We start from the raw sequence: 23,721 nt of genomic DNA, 5'->3' as shown, positions 1-23,721 counted from the left end.
GTCCTCCAGGCCCCGCCCCTCCTCTTCAGGGCACGCCCTTCGCGTCGGCGGAAGCGCGCTGCGCCACGTTCCGCCCCTCCCTTTCGCGCGGCCTCCCACTTCCGCTTCCGGTGCGGGCCGCGCGCGAGCGCAGCGGTGGGAGGCGGCGACGAGCCGGTGAGTGCAGGCAGCGGGCCCCGACCTCCTGGCTTTCGGGTGGGCGTCAGCCCAGCTCCGCCCTCGTCTCGGCCCTTCCCCGGGGTGCCGTGAGCCTCTGCTCAGCCCCAGTCCCGGGGGCCGCCGGCCCCGCACCCCCTCAGGCCTGCCGCGCCTCAGGCCGCGCCCCTGCCCCCGCGGCGGGCCAGAACTCGCCGCGTCGGACCCCGCCGCTTGCCACAGGCTCCGCCCCTTTGTCAAAAACCTTATCGCGAGCCCTAAGGCCCCGACCCGGTCCTCGAGCCCAGTCCAAACCCTGGGGCTCCGCCCCTGTCTGCAAGCCTTGCCCCTCAGCTCAGCCCACCCCCTCCCGTCTGCCCGCTCCGCCTCCGTCGGTCTCTCTTCAGATTTTCACACCCCCCCCCCCGCCCCCGCCACTCAGATTCCTTCTGTAGACCTCAGCCCCAGTCTGGTTTTTATTTACAGCACCCCACCATGTTCCCCCTCCGCCCCCGAGCGTTGTCGTCTTTCGTCCACGCCCTTCACCTGCCCTCCGTCCCGACCCCCCCTCCCCCCACGTCCCTTTACAACTACTCTGTTCCCATGAAGTCTTGTCTTGTCTTCACCTGCATTCATACCGTGCCCCGCCGCCACGGGTAACCCCATTTCCGCCCTTCTGCCTCCCTGGAGCTACAGCCCCAGCTGTTTGGGCTCTGCCTCCAGACCTTACATCAAAGGCTCGCTCCCAGCATTCCAAAACCTTTCATCCTTGATTCTAGCGCCCTGAACTCACGACACTCCTTCCCCGGGGAGGCTCACTCCAAATCGCCTAGGGGGGTTTCCAGAACGCCCAGGGTATTGGCTCAGAGTTGCCAGGGATGCGCTTCAGCATCTGGCACGCGGTCCTGCAGCCTCCCTTCCCCTCCCTGCAGCAGCGGGTGTTTAGGATCGGTTCTGTCACCAACTCGTTGGGCGACTTTGGTTCTTCTGCCCCTACGGTTTTTTTACAGCGCATCTGACGCTCCCCTCTCATCCCCCCAGGTTGAGGCCCCACGCTCGGCCTCACCACGATGTGGCACGAGGCTCGGAAGCATGAGCGCAAGCTTCGAGGCATGATGGTTGACTACAAGAAGAGGGCGGAGCGGCGGCGGGAGTACTATGAAAAGATTGTGAGTAACTGGCCTTATTCTGGGGTGGGGGCTCCCCTGGAGGGCGAGGCCCTGGTCACCCTGGCGAGGTCTGGGCTTGAAAATATGCCACAACAAGGGCCCAGTTTCCTCAAGAGGATGGATAGTCATTTCCCGGGCGTAGTCGTTGGTAAAAACCAGAGGCGTCCTCTCGGCTATGGCATGCTGCAGTGTGGGCTCAGTACCGAGCTGGCGTGAGCAGGAAGGAGGAAGGTCTCTGTAACACTGAAAGCAGGCCAGGTAGAAGATCGACCACCTCCCGGATGCTGTCTTCCTGCTGTGTTCGCAGCGCCCAGAAAAGCTCAGCCCTTCTTGAGGTTTGGCTCGGCACCCCATAGGAGCGCCATCAGTATTCATTAAGCAGACTCTGACCGCTCTCGTCTCCTGTTTGATGCTTCGGTTGCTTTTGGAGAGACCACACTCCCATCCTGTGACCTGAAAGGCCCTTATGGTCTGACCTCTATCAGCCAGCCTCTCAGCTTCATCCTTGAGTTGCTCCACTGGGCTTATTTCCATCTCTGTCACCACAGGGCATTGTGCCTGTAATGTCTCTCCTCGCCTATTTAACTCCTACTTGCCCTTGAGATTCCCCCCTCCCCCCGCGCCCAGCTTGAAATGGCACTTGTGTAGTAGGTTCAATTCTCCGGTGAGACGGTATTAATACAGATGTTCCTGTTCACAACTGCAGTACTGCTTTAGCGCCCTACCTGGTCTCCTGGCCTTCATTCTTGCCCCGCTCCAATCCATCCTCTTCAGCAGGGCTAGAGAGGTCTTTCTAAAGCACAAGGCTGACCCTGTCCTTCACTTGCTCTGGACTCCTCCATGGCTCCCTAGTGCTCTTGAGAGAAAGGCCAGGCTCCTCAACACAGCCTTCAAGCCTCACATGGTCTGGCTTTTTGCCACCTACTCCCCCCTTGCCCCTTTAAACTCGTGCCACCCTGCTTTCTGCCTCGTTCCTTTGCTCAAGCCATCTGGCCATCCTTGTTATCTAGGGTGATATTTCTCTAACACAGAAGATGTATAAAGAGTATCAGTTTGTTTCTCAGGATTAAAGAGCCACGGGCCTTTGCATGAGCTCTTCCCATGCACGGCTAACCGCTGCTTGTCCGTCAGATCTCACTTCCAAGGAAGTCTTCCCTCATCCCCCGTACTCCAGCAAGTGTCCCCATAAATGCCATTATAACCCTTGTTCTTCCCCTTAGGAATTTCTTTTTTTTCATCTAATGTTTATTTATTTTCGAGAGAGAGAGGGAGACAGAGCGTGAGCATAGGAGAAGCAGAGAGAGAGAGGGAGGCACAGAATCGGAAGCAGGCTCCAGGCTCTGAGCTGTCAGCACAGAGCCCGATGCGGGGCTTGAACCCACAAACCACGAGATCATAATCTGAGCCGAAGTCAGACTCTAAACAACTGAGCCACCCAGGCGCCCCCTGGCACACACATAACAACACACGTATCTAGCTCTGTAAGACTGGGGACTGGTTGTATTCAGGTCACCTTTGCATCCTAAGCTTGGGGCCAACAAATATGGTTTGAAAGAATAGATGAGTAAAAATACTAATACTAGTAGTTACCATTTTAATTGCTCCTTCTCAGACACCAGGCTCTGTGAGAAGAGCTTTAGATGGCATCCCCGTAGTCATCCATGAAATAGAAGTGCTATTATTGTAGGAAGGGATTCTCTGAGAGCTCCTCACTTGCCTTCTGTCACCCAGGAAGGAACTGGGCGGAAGGGAGAGCCCCTCTCTGGCGGTGTCGAAAAGATTACAACATGACCGTGAGGGCAGGGCCTGGGTCTGTGCTGGCCATAGTTGAGGCCCCAGTGTGGGCCAGGGACGTAATGCTTAGGAGTAAATAGCTGTCCTGAGCTATAATAAGAGCTCATGGGGTACCAGACCCAGTGCCTACTACATTGGTACATTCTTTCTAGCCCTTTGAGCCGGCCTGGGAGGTTGGTATTGATGCCTGTATTAAGGTGATGCTGATAAGAACGGCTAGTCTCTTGAGCACTTGTGTGTTAAACCGCTGGGCTAAGTGCTCGACATGCATTTACGCTTCATCAGATCTTCTCTGTAGTCTAGGGGGTGGTTCTTATTCTTATCTCCATTTCATAGATGAGTGAACTGAGGCTCAGACAGTCATGGTCAACAGTCCTTTAGCAAGAGGGCAGAGCTGGCATTCTAACCAGACTCTGAACCTTGACCTCTCTTAGCACCTCATTTGGGCTTTTACTGCAGAAATACAGGTTCTGAAAGGTAAAGCGACTAGTCCAAGGTGACACAGCCTGGAGGCAAAGTATTAAAATGGTTAAGGCCTTTGAGTTTGAGTCCTCGAGGTTCAAATTCCAGCTCTTCCACTTACATACTGCATGATCTTGGGCAAGTAACTGTCTCCCTGAGCTAGTTTCCTTTTTTGCATTTGAAATGATGTATCCTAAAACGTTAGTGGCTTAAACAACATAGAAGTTTCTTTCTTTTTCCCCCAAAAGCCCAGAAATAGCCAGTTCTGCTTAAGGACCAAATAGTCGTTCACCTGCACATGGATTTTCTTGCCAGTGTTGTTTCAAGGTCTAAGAGGGCTGCTTAGGCACTAGCCATCATGTCTGCATTCCATCCAGCAGGGACGAAGAGGGCGGGAAAAGAGGCAAAAGCGCTTATGCCAATTTTTAAGAAAGTTTCTAGATGTTTGCACGCAACACTTGCACTTATCCCACTAGGCAGAAAGTAGCCCCGTGGTCGTGTACAGGTGCAAGGAAGGCTTAGAGGCATAGGCTTTATTCTGGATGGCCTTGTGCCAGATGTGTTAGGAGCCTGTTACTATTAAAGGAGGGGGAGTAGACGTTGGCTGCCAGTTAATGGTCTGCCACAAATGGTGGGGGGTGAGCACCTCCCTCACAGGGCTGTTCATTGAGATTGGGCACACAGACCTCAGCGCAGGCTTGCCCAGGGTGACTTACTTGCTCAGTGAATGCTAGCTCTTGTCACTGAAGTTCTTATCACCAGGTAGAGCTGGAATGGTCATGGTGTGGAGGAAAGAAGGCTGGAGTTGGGTCGTTCTCAAGGCCTGGGATTCCAGGCTCTTTTAGCAGGGGAGCTCCCTGAGCTTTATTTTCCCTCTCGGGACAGTAGTGATCATCAGCCTCTCTCACTGGGTGACAGGGTAGAAATTCGAGAACAAGGACAGTGTCTGTGGAGTGCTTTATGGTGTGGGCCTGTACAAGCCTCCATTGTCCCCATACGTGAACGTGATCAGCATTCAGAGCTGAGCTGTCAAGCTGTGGGCAGTGGCCGGTGGCTGCTTTGGGGAGGGGATGGGGCCGCTCACACGGGTCTCTCGTCTTATTCTTGGACCGAGAGGAGGCTGTGGGGCAAAGTGTTGAAGAAGCCTTGGTAGTTTGTGGCCGGCTGAATGGGTGTGTCCACACAAGGCTGGTTTCTCTGCTCTTGATTTGTCCTCGGTGCCTACTTTCTCTCCCTCCCTGACCTTGGTTCTGTCATTGCTCGCGTCCTTGTCAGGTCTATTCTTTAATCAGTGGTTTGGATGAGAAACAGAATTCTCTGCTGATAAGAAAATGGGAAATAAACAGTGCTCAGTTCAGGCATCTCCTCCAGAAAGCCCCAGGCTGACCACCCCCTCAGCCCCCAATCCCTGCCAGCCGCTGCCCAGGCCAGGTCAAGCATTCCCCTGGGCTCCCCCATCCCCCTGCTGCCCACTCTAGGTCATCACTGTGTGGGACAGGTCTCTCCCCGACACTGGACTATGAGCTGTGAGGGGTAAGGCCGGGGCTGTCTCAGTCATTGCCATGGCCCTAGCACAGGGCCTGGCACATAGTGGGTGCCTGCTTATCAATTCAGTGAATGAATGAGAGTCCACAAACTCCTCTGACTTCATCTGATGCTGGAGGCAGAATAATCCAATGGTTAAGAATAGATTTTTGGGGGGCGCCTGGCTGGCTGAGTTGGAAGAGCATGCGACTCTTGATCTGAGGTCATGAGTTTAAGCCTCACGTTGGGTGTAGAAATAAATTGAATTAAAACTTGAAAGAATGGGTCTTGGATTGTGAAGAGGTATTTGTACACCCCATGTTCCTTGCAGTATTACAATAGCCAAGATGGGGAAGCGACCTAAAGGCCCGTCTGCTGATGAAGGGATGAAGGAAATGTGGTGGGTCCATAGGGTGGAGTATTTGTTCAGCCTTAAAAAGGGAAAAAAATTAAAAAAGGCATCCTGTCACATGCTGCAACACGGAGGAACCATGAAGGCCTGATGCCTAGTGAAATAAGCCAGTCACAAAAAGTGACGCGAGATTCCACGTATCTGAGGTATCTGAAAGTAGCCAGGCCCTTAGAAACAGGAAACCGAGGGGCCCCTTGGTAGCTCAGCCTGTTGAGCCTCCGACTCTTGATTTCGGGTCAAGTCATGATCCCAGGGTCGTGGGATCGAGCCTTGCATCGGGCTCCATGCTGTCAGTGCGGAATTCTCTTGGGATCCTTTCTCTCTCCCTCTCCCCCACTCTCAAAATAAATACACTTAAAAGAGGAAACTGGAAACAGAAAAGTGGTTCCGAGGGTTTGGGGGGAGGAGAAAAGGGGAGTCACTCAGTGGGTATAGACTTCCAGTTTTGCAAGACGAAGAACTTCTAGGGATCGGTCGCACAGCAGGGTGCCTGTGACTTAATGCTAACGTACTCTACGCTTGAAAGTACTTCATGTGGTAGATTTTGTATTCTGTGCCTTTTACTAGGAAAAAAAATTACTTTTGAAAAAAGAGTGGATTTGGGGGCAGACCCATTTGGGTTCAAATTCTAGTTCTGTTTGTTACTGGCATGATTTCAAGCCAGTGGGCCTCACCCCTCTGAGCCTCAGTTTACTCATCTGGAGCACTACTAACCTTTGTCCCACAGCTGAGAAGTTTGAGAAAATACGCATAAAATGCTTAGTTCAATGCCTGGCTCTTAGGGCAGTTTATTGACTTCCCTAGAATCTCCTAGCAGAGCCAGGCCCCGGACTTAGATTTTCACTCCCAGCCTGATGCTTTTTCCTTCCTTTGGTGCAGGCGCAGCCAGTGGCTTCCCCATTCCAGTCAGAGTCCCGTTGTAAACAGTGTCCCTTGATGGCTGTGGGCCCCAGGCATTTGGCCAGGAGCAGACTCAGGGGGGCTGAGGGGGGCTTGGCCAGGGGCCTCACAGGGCTGAGGGAAAAACAAGGGGCTCGGTCTCCTGATCTGTCCGGATTCACTCTCTTCCGTTCTGTCAGTGTTCCCGAGCACCTGCTGTGGGGCAGGCCCTGCTCCCGGCACTGGGGATACGACGCAGAGATCCCTGCCTCGTGGGAGTTAAGTTCTAGAGTGGGAGACAAGTGATAAATGAGTGTAAGGTGCAAGACCAAGCGGTAGCAGGTGTTGGGAAGAAAACAACACAACAGTTGGGGCACCTGGGTGGCTGTCAGTTGAGTGTCTGCCTCTTGATTTCAGCTCAGCTCATGATCCCAGCGTTGGCCCTGTGTTGGGCCCTGCACTGAGCGTGGAGCCTGCATAAGATTCTCTCCCCCTTGGCTCCTCTCCCCTGTGCGTGCTTTCTCTAAAATAATAAAACAGTGGAGTTCAGGAGAGCAAGAGTAAATACGGGCTTGTGCGGGGAAGTACTTAGAGTTGGTGAGGAAGGCTTCTAGAAGGAGGTCAGAAATAAGCGAGGGGGCAGCCACCTCCTAGAGCCTCTGCAGGCTGAGGGAAGAGGGAGCATAGAGGTCCAGAGCAGAACGTGGGTGAAGTCGAAGTGGTCAAGGAATGGCGTGGAGGCCAGCGTGCCCCGGAGCGGAGCCAGGGGAGAGAGGTCGGAGAGGGATGTGGCCTGATAGGCCTTAGCAGAACCCTCAGGCCCTGTGTGGGAAATGGACTGCGGAGGGCAAGGGGGCCGTCAGCAGGGAGCCCGAGAGGAGGCTGCCAGGGGGTCTGGGGAGAGGAGATACTGGCTGGACCAGGGTGTGATGAGAGAGGGTTGGACTCTGGGGAGGCGTTGCCAGGAGTGTTGCCGGCCTTCAGTGGATAGCCCGGCAGCCCTTCCTGTGGCTCCTGTGGGTTCTGTGATGTGGCACACAGCAGGAGCCCAGCCAAGACCTGACACTCGGGAAGCTGGGTAGTGGGAGCTGCGGTGCTAGGTTGTATCCTTTCCTGACACCCTCATGGTGACTTGGAGTCGTGACCCCCCACACAGTGGCTCGAGCCTGAGGGGCATAGACTCAGGGGACATTCTCCTCTCTGTTGGTACCTTTTTAACAGCTTTATTGAGGTAGAATTCACATACCATGCAGCTCAGCTGTTTCCAGTGTATTCACAGGCGTGTATATCCATCACCACATTCTAATTTTAGAAAATTTTCATGACCCCAAAAAGAATCCCATACCCATTAGCAGTCAGTACCCCCAACTTCCCACCGCTGGGTAGCTGCTAATCTACTTCCTGTCTCTGTGGATTCACCTCTTCTGGACATTTCACATAAGTGGAGTCACACAACACATGCTTTTTGTGACTGACTTCTTTCATTTAACGTTATATTTTCAAGGTTCATCCATGTTGTAGCACATGTCACTTCTTCATTTATATTGGTAATTTTCCCTTGTCTAAATAGACCACGTTTTGTTTATCGATCATCCGTTGATGGATATTTGATTGTTTGCATCTTGGGACTGTTGTGAATCGTGCTGCCTGAATATTTGTGTACAAGTATTTGAATATCTATTTTTAGTTTTTGCGGTGTATCCTCGGGAGTGGAATTGCTGCGTCTTAGGGCAGTAGTTTAACTTTTCAAGAACTTAATTTCTTCATATTCTTGTCAGTATTGTCAATATCTGTCTTTTCCGTTTTAGCTTTCCTAGCGAATGTGAAACAGTGTCTCGTGGTTCTGATATTTCTGTGATGAGTAGTGACACTGATCTTTTCATGAGCTCACGTGGTCCTGGTGTGTCTTAGAGGCCAGTCCAAGCCCCAGTGCTCACATCTGGCTCTGAATGAGTGTGGGGGGGGGGGGGTGAATGCTCGGGAGATAACATTTTAGGGGCAGGAGGTCTTGGTACTTGCTGTACAGAAAGTTGGACCAGAGCTCAGAGCCTTTTTCCACCATCACAAGGCCCCTTGTCCCTAGAGGTTAGGTGGCTCCCGTTAGTCCTGCCACCTCTGTGCAGCTTAGTTTCCCTCTGAAGTACGGCCCACTTGACATCAGAAGTGAGCCTACTGCTAAGCTTGGTTGCGGAGTGCTGGCAGGGCTTGGAGCTCAGTGGGGTGGTGACCTCCATCCCGTGTACCCCTGCAGAAGAAGGACCCAGCCCAGTTCCTGCAAGTGCACGGCCGAGCTTGCAAGGTACACCTGGATTCTGCCGTCGCCCTGGCCGCCGAGAGCCCCGTTAACATGTAAGACTGAGCTTGAAGGGCAGGGTCGTGTCTGTGTCTGAGGGCTGGAGGTCAGAAGAGACCGAGGGTATGAACAGACCTTTGGGGACTCAGGCAGGAACGCTTGCCTTACACGAGAAGGTTACCGTCACTGGCTGAGGAGAGCCAGCAGGGGTTGGGATGGAGGCCCTGGGGTACAGAGGTGGTTGGGGTACTTAGAGGGGAATGGGTGAGGCCGGTGCCAGGGGCCCAGATGAAATGGGAAGTGGCTTGCCACAGGGGATGTTTCAAGGTGACCGGGGCTTAGAAAGCGGCCCCTGGGACCTGGCTCAAGTTTCTCTCTCGTTTGGTTCTGCGAATTAGGGCCCTTGTTTCCTCAGGGCCCTATTCAGGCCCTAACCAGGCCAGGAGCCTGAATGTGGATTCGGGGAAGTGAGTGAGAAGTGGGGGGGGGGGTGATGGTGGGGTCCATGGCCTGGAAGATCACAGGAGCTGAGGGTCAGGCTCCCAAGTTTGAGGTGACAGGGAATTGACATGGGCACTGGGGACCCTAAAGTCCTTGTTCCCCTAAACTCCTTGCTCCCCTGCTCCCCATTTTCAGGATGCCCTGGCAGGGAGACACCAACAACATGATTGACCGCTTCGATGTCCGTGCCCACCTTGACTACATCCCTGACTACACCCCCCCGCTGCTCACCACCATGTAAGCAGCTTCCCTAAGGCTTGCCAGACAGGGAGTCTGACCCTTGCTGCCTCTTCTTCCCCAAACCCTTGCCTGCCCATCACCTTCCTGGGAAGGAGTAGGTGTGCTGGTGGGGAGCCTCCCAGCCCAAGCCCAGCTCCTCATCCAATTCCTGCTGGTTTGGGGTGGGGCCTGCCCTCCCGCTCTCATCTCAACATCTCGACCTCCTCCAAAGCTCCCCAGAACAGGAGTCGGACGAGCGGAAATGTAACTACGAGCGCTACCGAGGCCTGGTGCAGAACGACTTTGCTGGCAGTGAGTGAGCTGGGGTGCGGGGAGTGGGTTGGGAGTCCATGCAGATGGAAACACCAGTTTTACCCCAGTGGTTTCTCCTAAGGGACCTGGGGTTTGCTCCCAGCTCTCTCCCTCCTGGGCCTCCGTCTCTGGACCCAGTACAGTGATATCTGCTGGGTGAGGTGGTCCTGTTGAGGTCACTTCCACATCCCATACCCTCTGCCTCTGTGGTCTTTTTTCCTGAAAAATTGGGGAAAATAGCAAGGACACATTGTTTCCCTGTGTGATGTTCACCCTGCTTGTTTCGGTCGGAATGTCACTTTTAAAGAGGAAACGTGTTTTAGGAATTGTTTAGAAATATTAGAGTTTAACAATCTGCCCGGCGTTTGTATACATTTGTATGTGTCTGGTATTGTTCTCTGAGCCGTCACCACTGCTGTTTTCACAAATGAGAAAATGGAGGCTCAGATTTCTTCCCACTCTGGGCTTGCCCAGGGATATTCGGACCCTGAGGTTTTTATCTGTATTGTCTCATTATATCTGTGATCATCTGCACAATCACCTAGGGGTGGTACCCATTTTACAGAGACAAGTATGTTGAGGCTCAGGAGTTGGTGGGAACACTGTCTGAGGAGCTGGGATTCTTACCCTACCCTTAACCACTGCTGCCTCCTGGTGGACAATTCTGAGCTTTAGCTCACCCCCTTAGATGGGCTTTGAGACTTCCCCTTCCAGGGCTTCCCTGTTGAGTTTTAAAGAGAGGACAGGCCCACATGCAAGTCCCTCAGCCTGGCGGGCCTTGCTGTCCCCCACCCAGAGAAGGGTGGTGATGTTGGTTTTTGTCCCCCAGGGTGGGTGTAAAAGTTTGGGGAGGGATGCGCGAAGGCCCAGCACCGAGCCTGGCACAGTCAGCCCCTGCCGTGGGTTTGGTATGCCCTTATTATTTTTTTTTGTTTCTAAGGTAGACATTTCAGCATCTCTAAAATCAAAGATTGCCAAAATTCTAGCAACTGATGAGGTGTTAGAGTCAGGGAGATTTATCATCCCTTTTTGCTTTCACCTGAGGTTACAAGGGTTGTTGGTGATGGAGTCAGAGTTTCCTTTTGTTCTGACTCCTCACTCATTCATTGCCACAATTCCTGAGCACCTGAGGTACATCACACGCTCCTCTGGGGCCAAGGGGTCTCCTCAGGGAGAGGGCAACAGCCACATAGTCACCAGAGTGGGTGGTGATTGCAAACTCAGGTGGCGTTCTAGCACACAGTGGGCCATTCTCTGAGGTCCTTGACCGAGGCTAGGGTCAGGGAGGGGTGGAGAGGAGCTCTCTGGCAAGGAGAGTCCTGTAGGGGGGGTGGAGGTAGATACTCTGTGGGGACAGGGCGAAGGCCTATGTGGCTGGAGTAGGGAGAGCGAGGCACCTGCATGAGATAGGCCCACAGGGCCCTTTCTCGCCATGGGCGGGAACCAGAGTGGTCACTGGAGCAAGGGACAGTGCTGCGCCACCTCCAGGCTCGCCCGGCCCATCCACCTGACTTTTTGGGTAGTAGGGCTGACGCCCTGGGGGAGGGGGCTCGCCCAGGGCCCCACGCCCAGTCGGGAGCATGTGTTTCATTGCAGGGAGCATCAGGGAAGTCTCTGATACAATGCTGAGCTCCCCAGTTAGGTGTTGTGGGTAAGTGAGAGCCCAGATGGCTCTAAACATAATTTAAACTTGAGCCACGGTGAGCCACCTGGCAGAATAGCCCGTGGAGTCCAGGTGACATCCAGCGCTCAGGATAAGCCTGTGGTTCTGAAGGACCCAACCCGAGGCCTCCCTTCCGGGGATCAGTCACGTGGCCCGGGTACCAGGTGCTCAGCTCACTCCTACAGCAGAGGAAACGAGGCAAAGAGCAGTTAGGTCCCTTTACCATGGCAAGGCCACCTGCAGTTGTGTGTCCTCACCACACGGTTTATGATGATCCGCAAATTGGTGACTCTGTCCCTGGCTGTGCTTGGGTTGTACCCACCCTCCTACCCGCCGCTGCACACACGTGTGTCCCCTGCTTCCTGAATTCCCGGTGACCCCGTCCACTCTGCCTTGCTGCAGTCTCCGAGGAGCAGTGCCTGTACCAGATCTACATCGACGAGTTGTATGGAGGCCTCCAGAGACCCAGTGAGGATGAGAAGAAGAAGTGAGTTGGGTGTCGGGGGAGGCAGGAGGACTGGGAGCCCCACCAGCACGGCCTCATCCAGCTTGTCCACGTCAGTGTCCCCAGAGTCGGGGCCAGTGCTTGGCACACGGTGGGCGCCCACTTAGTAAGAATTTAGAGGAGGAAGTGGTGGCCAGAAGCAAGGATTTGCTCAGAAACCCCTGCCTTGAGTTTCCAGCTTGCAGCGCGGTGGGAGGTGCCATTGGTTGACCCGGCCCGGGTTTGAGTCCTGAGCGTGAGGACTCCCTCTCCGAGCTTTGGCGTGCTCCCCTATGTGACAGGCTAACAGGGGTCCCCTCTGTTTGCGGGCGATGGAGCTTATGGACGGCCTGTTCTGTGCGTGTCCTTCAGTAAGTGGGTGCTCAGCAGCAGCCAGTGTCACTGTGGACGGGGCCTTCTCAAGCCGTGTCCCTCGAGAGGAAGGGCGGGGCCTTACCTGGAGCTGCTGCTGGCTCGGGGAGGTCCTCAGCTGGCAGTGTCGCTGCTCTCTTCGTTTCCTCTGCCTGGGCAGCCTCGTGCCTTCCAGGGCAGCGCTCAGCCCGCTTGTCTGCGGCGGTCCTGGGCCCGACTCCTCCCCTCCTGCTGCTGAATCTTCCCCTTTGTGATCCTGAGCGCTTGCTGCTTCCCTCCATCTGCAGTTTCCGCAGATGTAATGGAAGCTTTTTGATGACTGATCTTTACCCAGGAGCCTGCTTTCAGGAGAAGGCTGGCACTAGAAGGGCGGCAGGGAGTGTTGACTACTTTCGTTCAGCGACAGATGTGCATGAGGCCCCTCCTCTGCTCTGGCAAAGCTGGGGCATGTTGTTACCCGGGATAACTGGGTCCTGCCGTCTCGGGCTCAGACTGCTGGGGGGGAGACAGATCTGTCCCCCGACAGCAATGATCCAGTGTGGGTGGGGCTGAGGAGCTGAGGATGGTGCTCCACCCTGCCTGGGGGAGGACGTCCTGGTGTGTTGGAACTGGAGTCTGGGGGAAGAGGGAGGGGTTGTGGGAGGCAGGCGCAGAGGGTCCTAGGCTGACAGAGAGCACGCGTGAGGGCCTGGAGGCAAGGGCACCCTTGAGAGGTCAGAGTGCAGAGAGTCAGTGTGCCCTCGAGGCTTGGCTCTGGGCTGCACCCTGCCCTTGGCCTTCCTGGCTCACGGGCTCCCCCGGTCCCAGGCTGGCGGAGAAGAAGGCTTCCATTGGCTACACCTACGAGGACAGCACCGTGGCCGAGGTGGAGAAGGTGGCGGAGAAGCCAGAGGAGGAGGAGTCGCCAGCTGAGGAGGAGAGCAACTCGGACGAAGATGAGGTCATCCCCGACATCGGTGGGGTCCCCTCTCTGCCCTCCCCCACCCCGCAGTCCCTGGGCATCGTTTTCGTGTCTCGTTCCTCACCCTCTGTGGGGCGCCCTGCACTTACGAGCCCTGTCTCTCCCGCCCCCACTCTGGGGCGCTCCAGCCTCTGCCGTCCTCCCTGTCTCACTCATGTGCTCCTCTTTGCCGGCCTCCCTCTCTGTACGTGTCGTCTCATTTCTAGGACCCTGCTCCTATGATACTGTCCCCACCTAGGCTCTGTCTCCGTTCTCTTCTACTTGGTCAGCCTGTCTCCCTGTTTTTCTCTCCCCTCTGGAAAACAAGTGTTCATTCAGTTCCAGAGTCATCCCTTGCCGCCCCCCACCCCCCAGCACTGCTGTTCACCCCCTACCCAAATATCCATGGCTCCAGCCAGCTACCCGTTTCCCCTCCTCAGCCAGCTGCTGCTTATCACACACATGTAAGGGGTCCATCCTACCTTCCACGTATTCATGGTGCATCCAGCTCCTGAAAACCCATGACCTCCACCCCCTGCCTCCTGCCCACTTAGATCTTTACCCACCCCCGTCCCCCTTCACGTATCCTGCATCGCTGCCTCCACTTGTCTTGCTCGTCCATCCCGGTACTCTACATTCGGACCCTCATCCGTTGCATTGCCTCTCCCCCGCCCCTTGCCCTTCGTCGTGCTCGCCTCTGGCCGAGCCCTGTGCCAGCTTGGGGATGCTGAGATGAGCTGACTTGTTCCCTCCCTGCAGAGGCCTGCAGTCTGGTGGGCATCCCCTCGTGCCCCCACCTCCTGGGGCACTGCCCCTTCTCCCCGGTCCTCTCACTCGGCTTTGGTCCCTGACGGCCTTTCTCTTGGTGCAGACGTGGAGGTGGACGTGGACGAACTGAACCAGGAGCAGGTGGCAGATCTCAACAAACAGGCCACGACCTATGGCATGGCCGACGGTGACTTTGTCAGGTGAGGCCTGCTGGCTGGTTCTCCCCACTCCGGACCTGGCATTTGTCATTACCCCTGCTACCAACGGCCACTTTATTCCTGAGCACTAGTGTGCCTGGCCCCGTGCCGGGGGCTTCACACACACGGACTCCTGAGCTTGTGGGATGGATACTTACGACCGGGCCTTGCCTGTGCAGAAACTGAGGCTGCGCCCAACTCCATGTGACTTTGGCCATCTGACCCCTAAAAGCTCACGGGGCTCCTGGGCCTGGTGGACAGCACCCTCTGGTGGAGAGGCTTCATTCACTGGATTCACTTACTTGCACTTGCTGAATGGAGCCTCTTCCCTGAGTCCCACCCTGTGCAGATCACATAGAACAGTCCCAGCTAACAGAGGATTGAGTCCGAATCTGAATAATCCTGTCTGAACACAGCACCCTCTGCCCAGAACCCTCCATGACCACCCCATCACTCGGGCAGCCAGAGTCCCCACCATGGCCATGAAGTCTTACCTGTCTGGTCCTCTGCCCCTCTTCCCACACCCCGCCCCCAGCCTCCGTGGCCTCCTTACCCCCGAGCCATCCCCCGACCAACTTTAGGCCACCGTGCTGTTGGCTACCGTGCTGGCTTCTGTGTGGCTTACTCCCCGAGGCTGCTGCTTAGCCCTCCCTTTCTCTGCGTGGCTTCTCTGACCTCCCTGTTGGAAGCTGTAGCAGATTCTACCAGTGCCCTGGCACTTTCTTCTCCCTTCTGCAGTCAAGGTTGTCACCATCTAACCTAATACCTCGGTCATTGTCCGTCTGTCCCCAGAACATAAGCCTGTGAGGGCGAGGATTTTTGTTTGTTTTCAGTGCTGAATCACCAACGTGTAAAATAGCATTTGCACGCAGTAGGTGCTCAATAATAGTGCTGAACGAGTGAGAGACTCCAGGATGGCATGGGATCCCTCGCTTCCTGCGACAGCCCTGTTTGTGTCCTGCCCACTCCTCCATTGTCACCGTCCCCTCCCCTCACAGGATGCTCCGGAAAGACAAGGAGGAGGCGGAGGCGATCAAACATGCCAAGGCTCTTGAGGAAGAGAAGGCCATGTATTCGGTGAGGGCCGGGTCGGGTGGGGGCAGGGGTGTGCGTCAGGGAGGGCATAGCCCTCACCGGCCAGGTGCCCATCCTATTCCAGGGCCGTCGCTCCCGGCGCCAGCGGAGGGAGTTCCGGGAAAAGCGACTAAGGGGCCGCAAGATCAGCCCACCCAGGTAGGTCAGGTTCTCCCCTGTGCCCTGCCAGCCTCATTCTTTCTGGGCTCTGGGGGAGGGGCTGGGGCTCAAGGAGACTCTTTGGGGGCACGCTTTCGTTTGTGGACAGAGTCCTCCTAGTGAGGCAGTAAATGGGAAAGATTCAGAATAGGAGTGGCTGAGGGGCGTGTGGACGCCCTGCCCTGCCCTGCCAGCTACTCCCCGTACCCTGCTGGACTTGGGACTCTTGCCAGGCATCCCAGACACCTGTGGGGAGGTGGTGTGGAGTAGCTGAGGGCAGAGTCACGGGGAACAGGCCTGTCCCTGAAGTCCTGCCTGGTTCTCCTCCTGGGCTGTGTCCTTGTCAGATTTGGGGCAAGTGACTTCTCTCTATCTTCAGTTTCCTCCTTTGGAAAAGAGGCATTGTCATCTCCCAGGATTGGGGGCGAGCCAGTGCCCACTTTGAGGCCTGGGGCAGGTTTGGGTGAGGCAGAGGTGGGTGTGGAGAGCCCACCTAGTCCAGCGGCCTCGAGGTGAGCCTGCTGCAGCTTCTTAGCCCTGGAGGCCGCGGGCAAACCCATGCTGCTTTTTGCTGTGTCTCCTCTGGTCGGGGAGGGTCCTTGAGGGGAGCTGTGAGGGTTAAACAGCCTCTTGTGGGTTCACAGGGCTTGGTGTGGGGTCTGGAAAGGGTTCCTCAACAAGCTGCATGGATTCTTGCTGTCCCCATTCTCCCCTAGAGGTCGTCAGTGTAGTGCATGAAAGCATGCACTCAGGGTCTTAGGGCCTAGCTGTGAATCCCAGCTCCTTCATTTAGGAGCTGTGTGATGCTGGGCAAGTGACTCTATCTCTGGACCTCAGTTTCTTCAGCTCTGAGGTGTGAATGATTACATTACCCATGGCAGAGTTGTGAAGCAGTTGAGGTAGCTTTTCTAGTTTTATTGTTGTCATTAACAAGCCAGGACCCAGTTAGCAGAACCAAGGACTTGGGAGTGGCAGGAGGGACACTTCAGTCTAGGGTTCAGAGCCCAAGCAGGATTGAGGCCGCTGAAGTCCTTGTTGTTCAGGGTCAGGAGGGGCCCAGGACATTCACTGTTTGTGGTGTGTGGCCGAGGTTCAGGCTTTGGACAGATCTGAGGCGAGGCGGGCAGAGGGATCAAGGTAGGGCTTGGAACCTGGCCGCAGCCGCCTCCTCCATGGACCCAGTACCTGGCCTTGAGTGCCTTGGTTGGGGGAATGGGTGCAATTCCATGCCCACTCAGTTGCCCAGTCCCTGCTTGTCCCGCCCCGTTCTCTCCACAGCTACGCCCGCCGAGACAGCCCCACCTACGACCCCTATAAGCGGTGAGTTTCCAGGGCCCAAGGAAGGGCAGGGCTGGGGAGGAGGGGCGGGGCCACCCTGTAGGCTGCTCTGAGACCTCAGACTGGCACCTGGTGTCACCTGTGGGTCTGAATCATTTTTCTGTTTTTCAGAATGTTACTCTGCTTTCCCAGTTTTTTTTTTTTTCCTTTAAACGTGAACCTTCTTTGATCTTCTGATTTAAACACAACGTGGTTGTGTGTTAAAAATCACCAAGCGTGATAGAAAGCCCTGACATAGAAATCAGAAGTCTCTTTGATCTAAACTGCCAGAAATAACCAGTGAGAAATATGGCCCAGAAGGGCCTGGCCTTGCCCATGTGTGTCTTCAGGATGTGGGAGTAGTTGGGGCAGGGGCCTTGAGGTTGGACGGACATCAGTCTGACCCCCGTACGCTTTTCAGGATGCAGAGGGAGGGACCTGCCTCTCTGGGCTCATGGAAGAATCGGTAAGGTGAGGCGTGTGCCTTTCAGTACAAGGTCTGGCACAGGCAAGCGCTTGGTACAGAGGAGCTGTTAGGGATGTAGGTAGTTTTCCTTTGTGATGATGGAATTCAGCCACACTTAACGTTTCAGAACTTGTTTGAAAGCTACGTTGAGGAGATCTTTCTGGATCTGTTCATTGCCTTTTAATAGTTCCATGAGATCGATACATTTTTCTGTCACTCACTTTCTTACTTACTTTGAGGAGGCTCCGTGGTTGGGAGTCAGACCCTTACAAAGCTGAGTTTCTCATCTGAGTTTCTCACCGTCCTCATCTGTGGCTCTGTGCCGTGTTTACTTAGCCAGGGGGCTCCCGGGGAGCCTGGCAATTGAACCCCCTCCTCCCTGCCCTGTAGGTCACCCTCAGAGTCCAGCTCCGAGTCCCGCTCCCGCTCCCGCTCCCCAACCCCAGGCCGCGAGGAGAAGATCACATTCATCACCAGTTTTGGGGGCAGCGATGAGGAGGCAGCCGCAGCAGCGGCTGCAGCAGCCGCATCAGGGGCCACCACAGGGAAGCCCCCCGCGCCCCCCCAGCCCGGCGGCCCCGCACCGGGACGTAATGCCAGCGCCCGGTCGGTAACGCTCACGCTGCCCGTCCTATGCCCCCGGCCACCGTGGGGGGTACCCAGGGCAGTGGGGGGCCACGGCCCAGGCCCATGCTGACCGGCCCTCCGTGCCCCGCCTGCAGCCGCCGCTCTTCCTCCTCCTCCTCCTCCTCCTCTTCTGCCTCGAGGACCTCCAGCTCCCGCTCCAGTTCCCGCTCCAGCTCCCGCTCCCGCCGTGGCGGGGGCTACTACCGTTCTGGCCGCCACGCACGCTCCCGCTCCCGGTCCTGGTCCCGCTCCCGGTCCCGCTCCCGGCGCTATTCTCGGTCCCGTAGCCGTGGCCGGCGGCACTCAGGTGGGGGCTCCCGAGACGGACACCGGTACTCCCGTTCACCCGCCCGGCGTGGTGGTTACGGGCCCCGGCGCAGAAGCAGGTGCGTGAGGCTGGCGTGTGTGGGGGGGGGGTTGGGGGGGGGGGGGCGCGGGACCGGGGGGGGGGGGGGTGGGCATGGCCCGATGTCAGCGAGACCAGGCCCTAGGGGACCAGGCCACTGCTGTTTTGTGGGAAGCACTCGGTTTGCAGAGGGAGGCGTGTGCCGTCTGTTCTCCGTGTGTGGTGACGTGGGATGGAGCACAGCCACATCCTCAGGGATGCAGTGGGGACAGGAGACTGAGCTGCTCCTCTCCTGGGGAGTCCCCAGGCCAGTTCGGGTGGGGGGGATTGTGTCTGGAGTGGTACGTGGACACTCCAGGGTGCCCTTTGGTTTGCACTGGGACCTGGCTGACCTTTAGGCCTGGGGTACTCTGGGCAGAGAGGTGCTGCTGCTGAGGCAGGAAGTGAAGCATCTGGGGACTGGAATGTCCTTTCTGGGCTCTGACCCGGTGGGATCAGGGCTGTCTGTGTGAAGGCAGCATGGCTCAGCCTGCGGGAGTGTGGGCTGTGGAGCGTCTGCCTGGCTTTAAATCCTGGCCCTGCTGGTAGACTTTCAGGGCTTCGTTTTTCTCATCCGTAAAATTAGGAGAGTGTTGCTCTTGCTGAGTCGGCGGGAAGGTGTGACAGGTAACGCAGGGGACTGCTCCATCGGGGCCCTGGCGTTGGGGGAGCGCTTCTTCCGTCAGCACTGTCACCTGTCCTGTGGCGTGCATCTCCACGTCAGCCGCCTACAGGGGCTGGTGTCTGAAATAAAGGGGCCAGGTGGGCCCCGGCGGACTGGGGCGCACGCGTCCCGTCGAGTCGGGTTGTTGGCTGTGCAGCAGCAGGTCCGGTGTTGTTCTGTCTTGTGGTTTCTCGAGAGAAGTTGAGAGTCTGGACTTTGAAACGGTAGTTCGTTTTCTCAGTGTTAACGAGTTTGAGTTTTGTGAAAACTCGGACAGCTCCTTCCTGACAGAATCAGTGTATAGTGTGGATTTGGCTTCCAGATGGTTGTCTGTAGCCTGACCCAGGGTGACCACGGGAGAAAGGCTGGGGCTGGAGGAAGGGGGCCTGGCCACATCTTGAATGCCAGTCTGAGGGTGAGCCATCGCCGAGGAGCCCCCAGGGTCCTGAGCAGAGGAGGGATGGGGCTACATGTCCCCAGAGTTCGGGTCTCGTGGGTTGGTGGGGAGAGTGGGCACGCAGGTAAGGAGGTGCTGAGGGTGTAGGTGGGGTCACAGCCCCTGGGCGCCCAGAGCTGGGCACGGTGAGTAAAGGGGGGAGCCGGCCAGCCACGTCCCACCCTCCCAGAGGTCACCTCCCAGGGAAGTGGGTGAGAAGGTGTCTCATGAGCGAGAAGCAAGGAGCCATTTCAGGGTGGTCGTATCCGGAGGGTGGTCTCTGTGTAGACACCGAGCAAGGCCGGGGGGCAGCCGAGGAGAAGGCAGCTGGAGAGAAGCGGGTGATGGCACCTGGACCTACCGGAGGGCCTAGCGGGATGGCTGTCGACTTGGAGCCCAGGCGGGGGTGTGCGGGGGGGCTCCGTGGCTCCTCACGGCCCCTCTCTGGCCACCCCCCGTGCCCCTAGGAGCCGCTCCCGCTCCGGGGACCGGTACAGGCGGGGCGGCCGGGGCCCCCGGCACCACAGCAGTAGCCGCAGCCGCAGCAGCTGGTCCCTCAGCCCGTCCCGCAGTCGCAGCCTGACTCGGAGCCGCAGCCCCAGCCAGAGCCGCAGCCGCAGCCAGAGCCGCAGCCGCAGCCGCAGCCAGAGCCACTCGCCATCGCCCCCAAGGGAGAAGCTGACCAGGCCGGCGGCGTCCCCTGCTGTGGGCGAGAAGCTGAAAAAGTAAGTGGGGGCAGGGGGGCTGGGGGAAGACAGTCGTCAGCCTCAGGCGAGGTGGCTGAGCCCCACCGTTCTCTTTCTGAAGAGGGCTTGGTCCTGCCTCGGGAGGTCTGAGGGGCACGTGGCCCCAACTTGGGAGGGTAGATCTGAGGGGCGTCCGAGGAGTCGCAGCCCTACCTCGGATGAGGATTTAGGGGACACGGCCCCTGCCTCGAGAGAGCCGAGAGGCACAGTGTCTCCTCGGGGGCGTCCGAGGCCCACTGCCCTCAGACGGTCCCGAGGTTGCCTGGGGTCAGAGGTGGCAGCCGTCCTTTCCTCCTCCCAGGACCGAACCTGCCGCTGGTAAAGAGACAGGAGCTGCCAAAGTCAGTAAGAATTTGGAACTCGCCCGTCTAATTCCCGCCAGCAGCAGTGCCCGAGAGCTGGGCCCGGTGGGCCTGCAGGGGGGGGCCCGGGGGGGGTCGGGAGATCCAGCCCTGGGGTTGAAGGGGGCTGGGAATGCTCTGCCCCGTGAGATCTGCGTCCCCCTCCCCTCCTCACTGTCCAGCGGGGCTCCAGCCGTCCCCAGGCTTCCCAGACCCTTGTGGCGGGCATCTGCGGCCTGGCCCTCCTCCCCACGTGCCCCCGCAAGACCCAGGCTCTTGGATGAGGTAGGCTGTGGGAGCTCCGGACACCCACCCCCTCTCCCGCCTCTTCTCCCCCTTCCCCAGCCCAAGCTGACGCCACAGGAGAAGCTGAAGCTGAGGATGCAGAAAGCACTGAACAGGCAGTGTATGTCCCACCACGTGCACCCGGTCTCCCCGGCCCCTTTCCAGCGTCCTGTGGGGGAGGCCCTGCGCTTCCCTGCGCGGGCGGGCATCAGCGTGCATGCCGTTCTGCCACCACGCTAAGGGCCTTGGCCGTCTGGTGGGCCTCTCCGGGCTCAGCTTTGGCATCGGGAAAGGGGGGGGCTCTTGAGGGCACCCCTCAGCTATCGTGTCCCTCTTTCACTACAGTCAAGGCGGATAAGAAGGCAGCGCAGGAGAAGATGATACAGCAGGAGCATGAGCGCCAGGTAGGAGTGAGACTGAGGAGTGGGGGCGGGACAGGGGGTGCCAGCCGGGCCCGCCCTCACAGCCATCTCTGCCACAGGAGCGGGAAGACGAGCTTCGAGCCATGGCCCGCAAGATCCGCATGAAGTAAGACCATCGCACTCCTGCCTCTAGGTCCCAGCCACCCGCTCGTGGGCTGCCCAGCGTTCTCCACCGTCTGGTCCCTAGCTAGAGCCCTGTTGTCTGCTCCAGCCCTAGGGGTGGAAGGCAAAGTGCCCGCCTGGCCCTCAGTGTCCTCCCTCTGTCCTCAGCTTTTGTGCTGCACCTGCTGTGTCTCCTCCTGGCTCTGCCGGCCCCAGAGCACGGAGCCTCTGCCGTTCCTTTGCCTGGCTTTATTTGTGAGGGGGTTCCCGGAGGGGGGGTCCCTGACTGTCCTATCTAGAGTAGCACCCCAAAATGCTCCATCCCCCAAGGCTGCTGTGTTTTCTTCAGAGTACTAACCCCCACGTGGCACGTGCTGTTCTGTTATCTCGCTTACTAGTTGATGTCCCTCAAAGTGAGATGAGGACAGGTTCGGTGCGGGGTCCCTGCTGTGTGCTCAGCCCCCGGAACACAGAAGTGGTGCTTAGTAAGCCAACCCCGTGGTGGCTTCCTCTTCTCCCCTTCTGTTCCTCAACTCCTCACTGCAAAGTGGACAGGCTCGGGGCCTGGGTCAGACAGACGTGAAGTCGAGTTCCAGCTCTGCCTCTCTGTGACCGTGTGGCCCCAGGGGTGGTTGCCAGCTCTTTCCTCACTTCAGATGTTTTTTTCATTTTTTTTTTAATTTATTTTTGAGAAGGTGGGGGGAGGAGAGAAAACACAAGCGGGGGAGGGGCGGAAAGCAAGGGAGACCCAGAATCTGAGGCAGGCTGTGCTGACAGCTCAGAGCCTGACGCAGGTCTCAAACCCACGAACCACAAGACCATGAGCTGAGCTGAAGTCCAGTGCTTAACTGAGCCACCCAGGCGTCCACTCCTTTTTTTTTTTTTTTTTTTTAATTATTTTTATTTATCTTATTTCACTTAAAACCTCATTTCATACTCTGCAGCCAGGACAGATCTTGGTGACGACCTCACAGGGTAGCTCAGGGATTAGTGCTCGGAAACCGTAGGCCTGCTCGCTCGGGGCCAGTGTGCAGAACCAGAGGTCTAAGTGCTCAGTGTTGGCGAGGAGGAGAGTCCGTCGGTGGCAGGGCCATGTTTCTTTCTGGTTCCATTCGTACTTGATGTGGGTCCTCAGACAAGCAACTTCACCTTTGAGCGGGGACTCTCCACTTCCTCTCCGGGGGATCCTTCCGTGGGGCTTCCAGCGCAGTCCCTAGCATGTCAGAAGTCTGCTCGTTGTATTTGTCACTGTGGTTTGCTTTTTGCGAGCCCATCATGTGTGCCTCTGAGGACGCTGCCTGCTTGTCAGGTGGGGAAGCAGAGTGCCCAGGGACTCAGCGTTGTGGCCAGTTCTGATCCTGCCTCTGCCGCCCCCAGCTGTGGGCCTTTTTCCTGTCTGGGCCTCCGTTTGCTCGTCTGCTAAATGAGGATGGAACAGTTGTCCCTCCTTACAGGCTTGTTGGCTGGATTCACTGAGATCAGGGCCAGGCGAGTAGAAGGGGCCCAGTCCCCGACTTTATGACAAAGGCTGGTAAAGCACGTAGTGTGGGAGTCCCTGTGTTTTGAGACCACCTAAACTGACAGGAAGTGGCCAAACTTTCCAGTTCTGTATGTTTGTTCAGCAGGCCTTTCAAAGCCAGGCCGACTGACATTCCAGTCCTGGCTCTGCCCAGCCTGTTCCCTCTGAGCTCAGTGTTCTCATTTCCAATCAAGGACGGCAGCAGTACCTGCCCTTGGGTTTACCCTGCCCTTGGACTGGGATGTTGGAAGCACCTGCCCCGGGCAGGCAACCCAGCCCGCCCTCAAGTTCAGCATTCTCTCCGCGTGCTCATGCCTTCCCCTGGGTCGCCTCCCTTTCTCTGCAGGGAGCGGGAACGCAGAGAGAAGGAGAGAGAAGAATGGGAACGTCAGTACAGCCGGCAGAGCCGCTCACCCTCCCCCCGTTACAGTAAGTATCCCCACGGCCGCCGCTGGATGCCGCGTCGAAGTCCAGCCCTGGAGCCCCGTCCCTGGGCGTGTGTGTGTGCTTTATTTTCTTTTTCTTTCCAGGTCGAGAATACAGCTCTTCCCGAAGGTAAGCAAGCCAGCCCCGCTCCCTGGAACGTGACATCCCTGCCTCGATTCTCCATCCCCTCTCTGTACCCCTCTGCGTGTGGAGGCTGGCCTGGTCCCGTTAGCGTCCCTCCCTCCGCAGCTCGCTCCCGGTCACGGGTGCGTGTGTATGCAGTGTGGCTGCTTCACCCAGGCCTCACGGGGTCCCTCCTTTCTCTCTCCAGGCGCTCAAGGTCGCGATCTCGAAGTCCCCATTACCGACATTAGGCGGAAGTGTGGGGGGCTGGGGGGTGGGGTGAGGGCTCAGGCTGTGATGCTGCTGGTTTTATCTCTAATGAAATAAAATCACTTGCTATTTAATTCCCTTTACCTGGCCTCGGTGTCATCTGTGTGGTCAGTGTCCAGCCACCAGGGATAGCTGGGGAGGAAGCTGGTTGGGTCTGGGGACAGGAGCCAACGCTAGGAGCCCACGTGGCAAGTCCTGCCCACACCTGGGTGTCTAGGTGGCGGCTCCTTGTTCA

General features: G+C 57.1%; 1 protein-coding gene across 8 annotated transcripts; it reads left to right on the top strand.

Annotated features, from left to right (window-relative positions):
• Nucleotides 1–46: 46 nt before the first annotated feature.
• LOC123578784 (CLK4 associating serine/arginine rich protein) lies at nucleotides 47–23,569 on the top strand. Of its 8 annotated transcripts, none has more exons than XM_045441969.1 (21): nucleotides 47–156; nucleotides 1,177–1,304; nucleotides 8,627–8,724; nucleotides 9,305–9,406; nucleotides 9,621–9,700; nucleotides 11,766–11,850; nucleotides 13,027–13,175; nucleotides 14,031–14,127; nucleotides 15,123–15,201; nucleotides 15,284–15,357; nucleotides 16,636–16,677; nucleotides 17,531–17,746; nucleotides 17,863–18,153; nucleotides 19,720–19,977; nucleotides 20,300–20,339; nucleotides 20,685–20,745; nucleotides 20,970–21,028; nucleotides 21,106–21,152; nucleotides 23,014–23,096; nucleotides 23,198–23,222; nucleotides 23,425–23,569. In XM_045441969.1, exons 2-21 carry the CDS (start codon nucleotides 1,206–1,208, stop codon nucleotides 23,465–23,467), a joined length of 2,028 nt encoding a protein of 675 aa, XP_045297925.1. In that variant the 5' UTR covers nucleotides 47–156; nucleotides 1,177–1,205; the 3' UTR covers nucleotides 23,468–23,569. The 8 variants fall into 8 exon arrangements, 6 of the variants coding, with proteins under 6 accessions (XP_045297925.1, XP_045297924.1, XP_045297922.1 ...); XM_045441968.1 differs by having other exon boundaries at nucleotides 22,862–23,096; XM_045441966.1 differs by having other exon boundaries at nucleotides 22,862–23,096; nucleotides 23,198–23,569.
• The last annotated feature ends 152 nt before the right edge of the window (nucleotides 23,570–23,721 follow it).

Source organism: Leopardus geoffroyi, chromosome E2 (assembly GCF_018350155.1).
Source record: "Leopardus geoffroyi isolate Oge1 chromosome E2, O.geoffroyi_Oge1_pat1.0, whole genome shotgun sequence".
In the NCBI taxonomy this organism is placed as follows: Eukaryota; Metazoa; Chordata; class Mammalia; order Carnivora; family Felidae; genus Leopardus; species Leopardus geoffroyi.
This window is presented reverse-complemented; position numbering and strand designations above follow the sequence as displayed.

Coding starts and splice junctions, on each gene's coding strand:
- LOC123578784 (XM_045441966.1), top strand. CDS start 1,206: ATGTGGCACGAGGCTCGGAAGCATGAGCGCAAGCTTCGAGGCATGATG. Junction 14,128..15,122: donor GCCGACGGTGACTTTGTCAG/GTGAGGCCTGCT, acceptor CTCCCCTCACAG/GATGCTCCGGAAAGACAAGG. Junction 15,358..16,635: donor CGCAAGATCAGCCCACCCAG/GTAGGTCAGGTT, acceptor TTCTCTCCACAG/CTACGCCCGCCGAGACAGCC.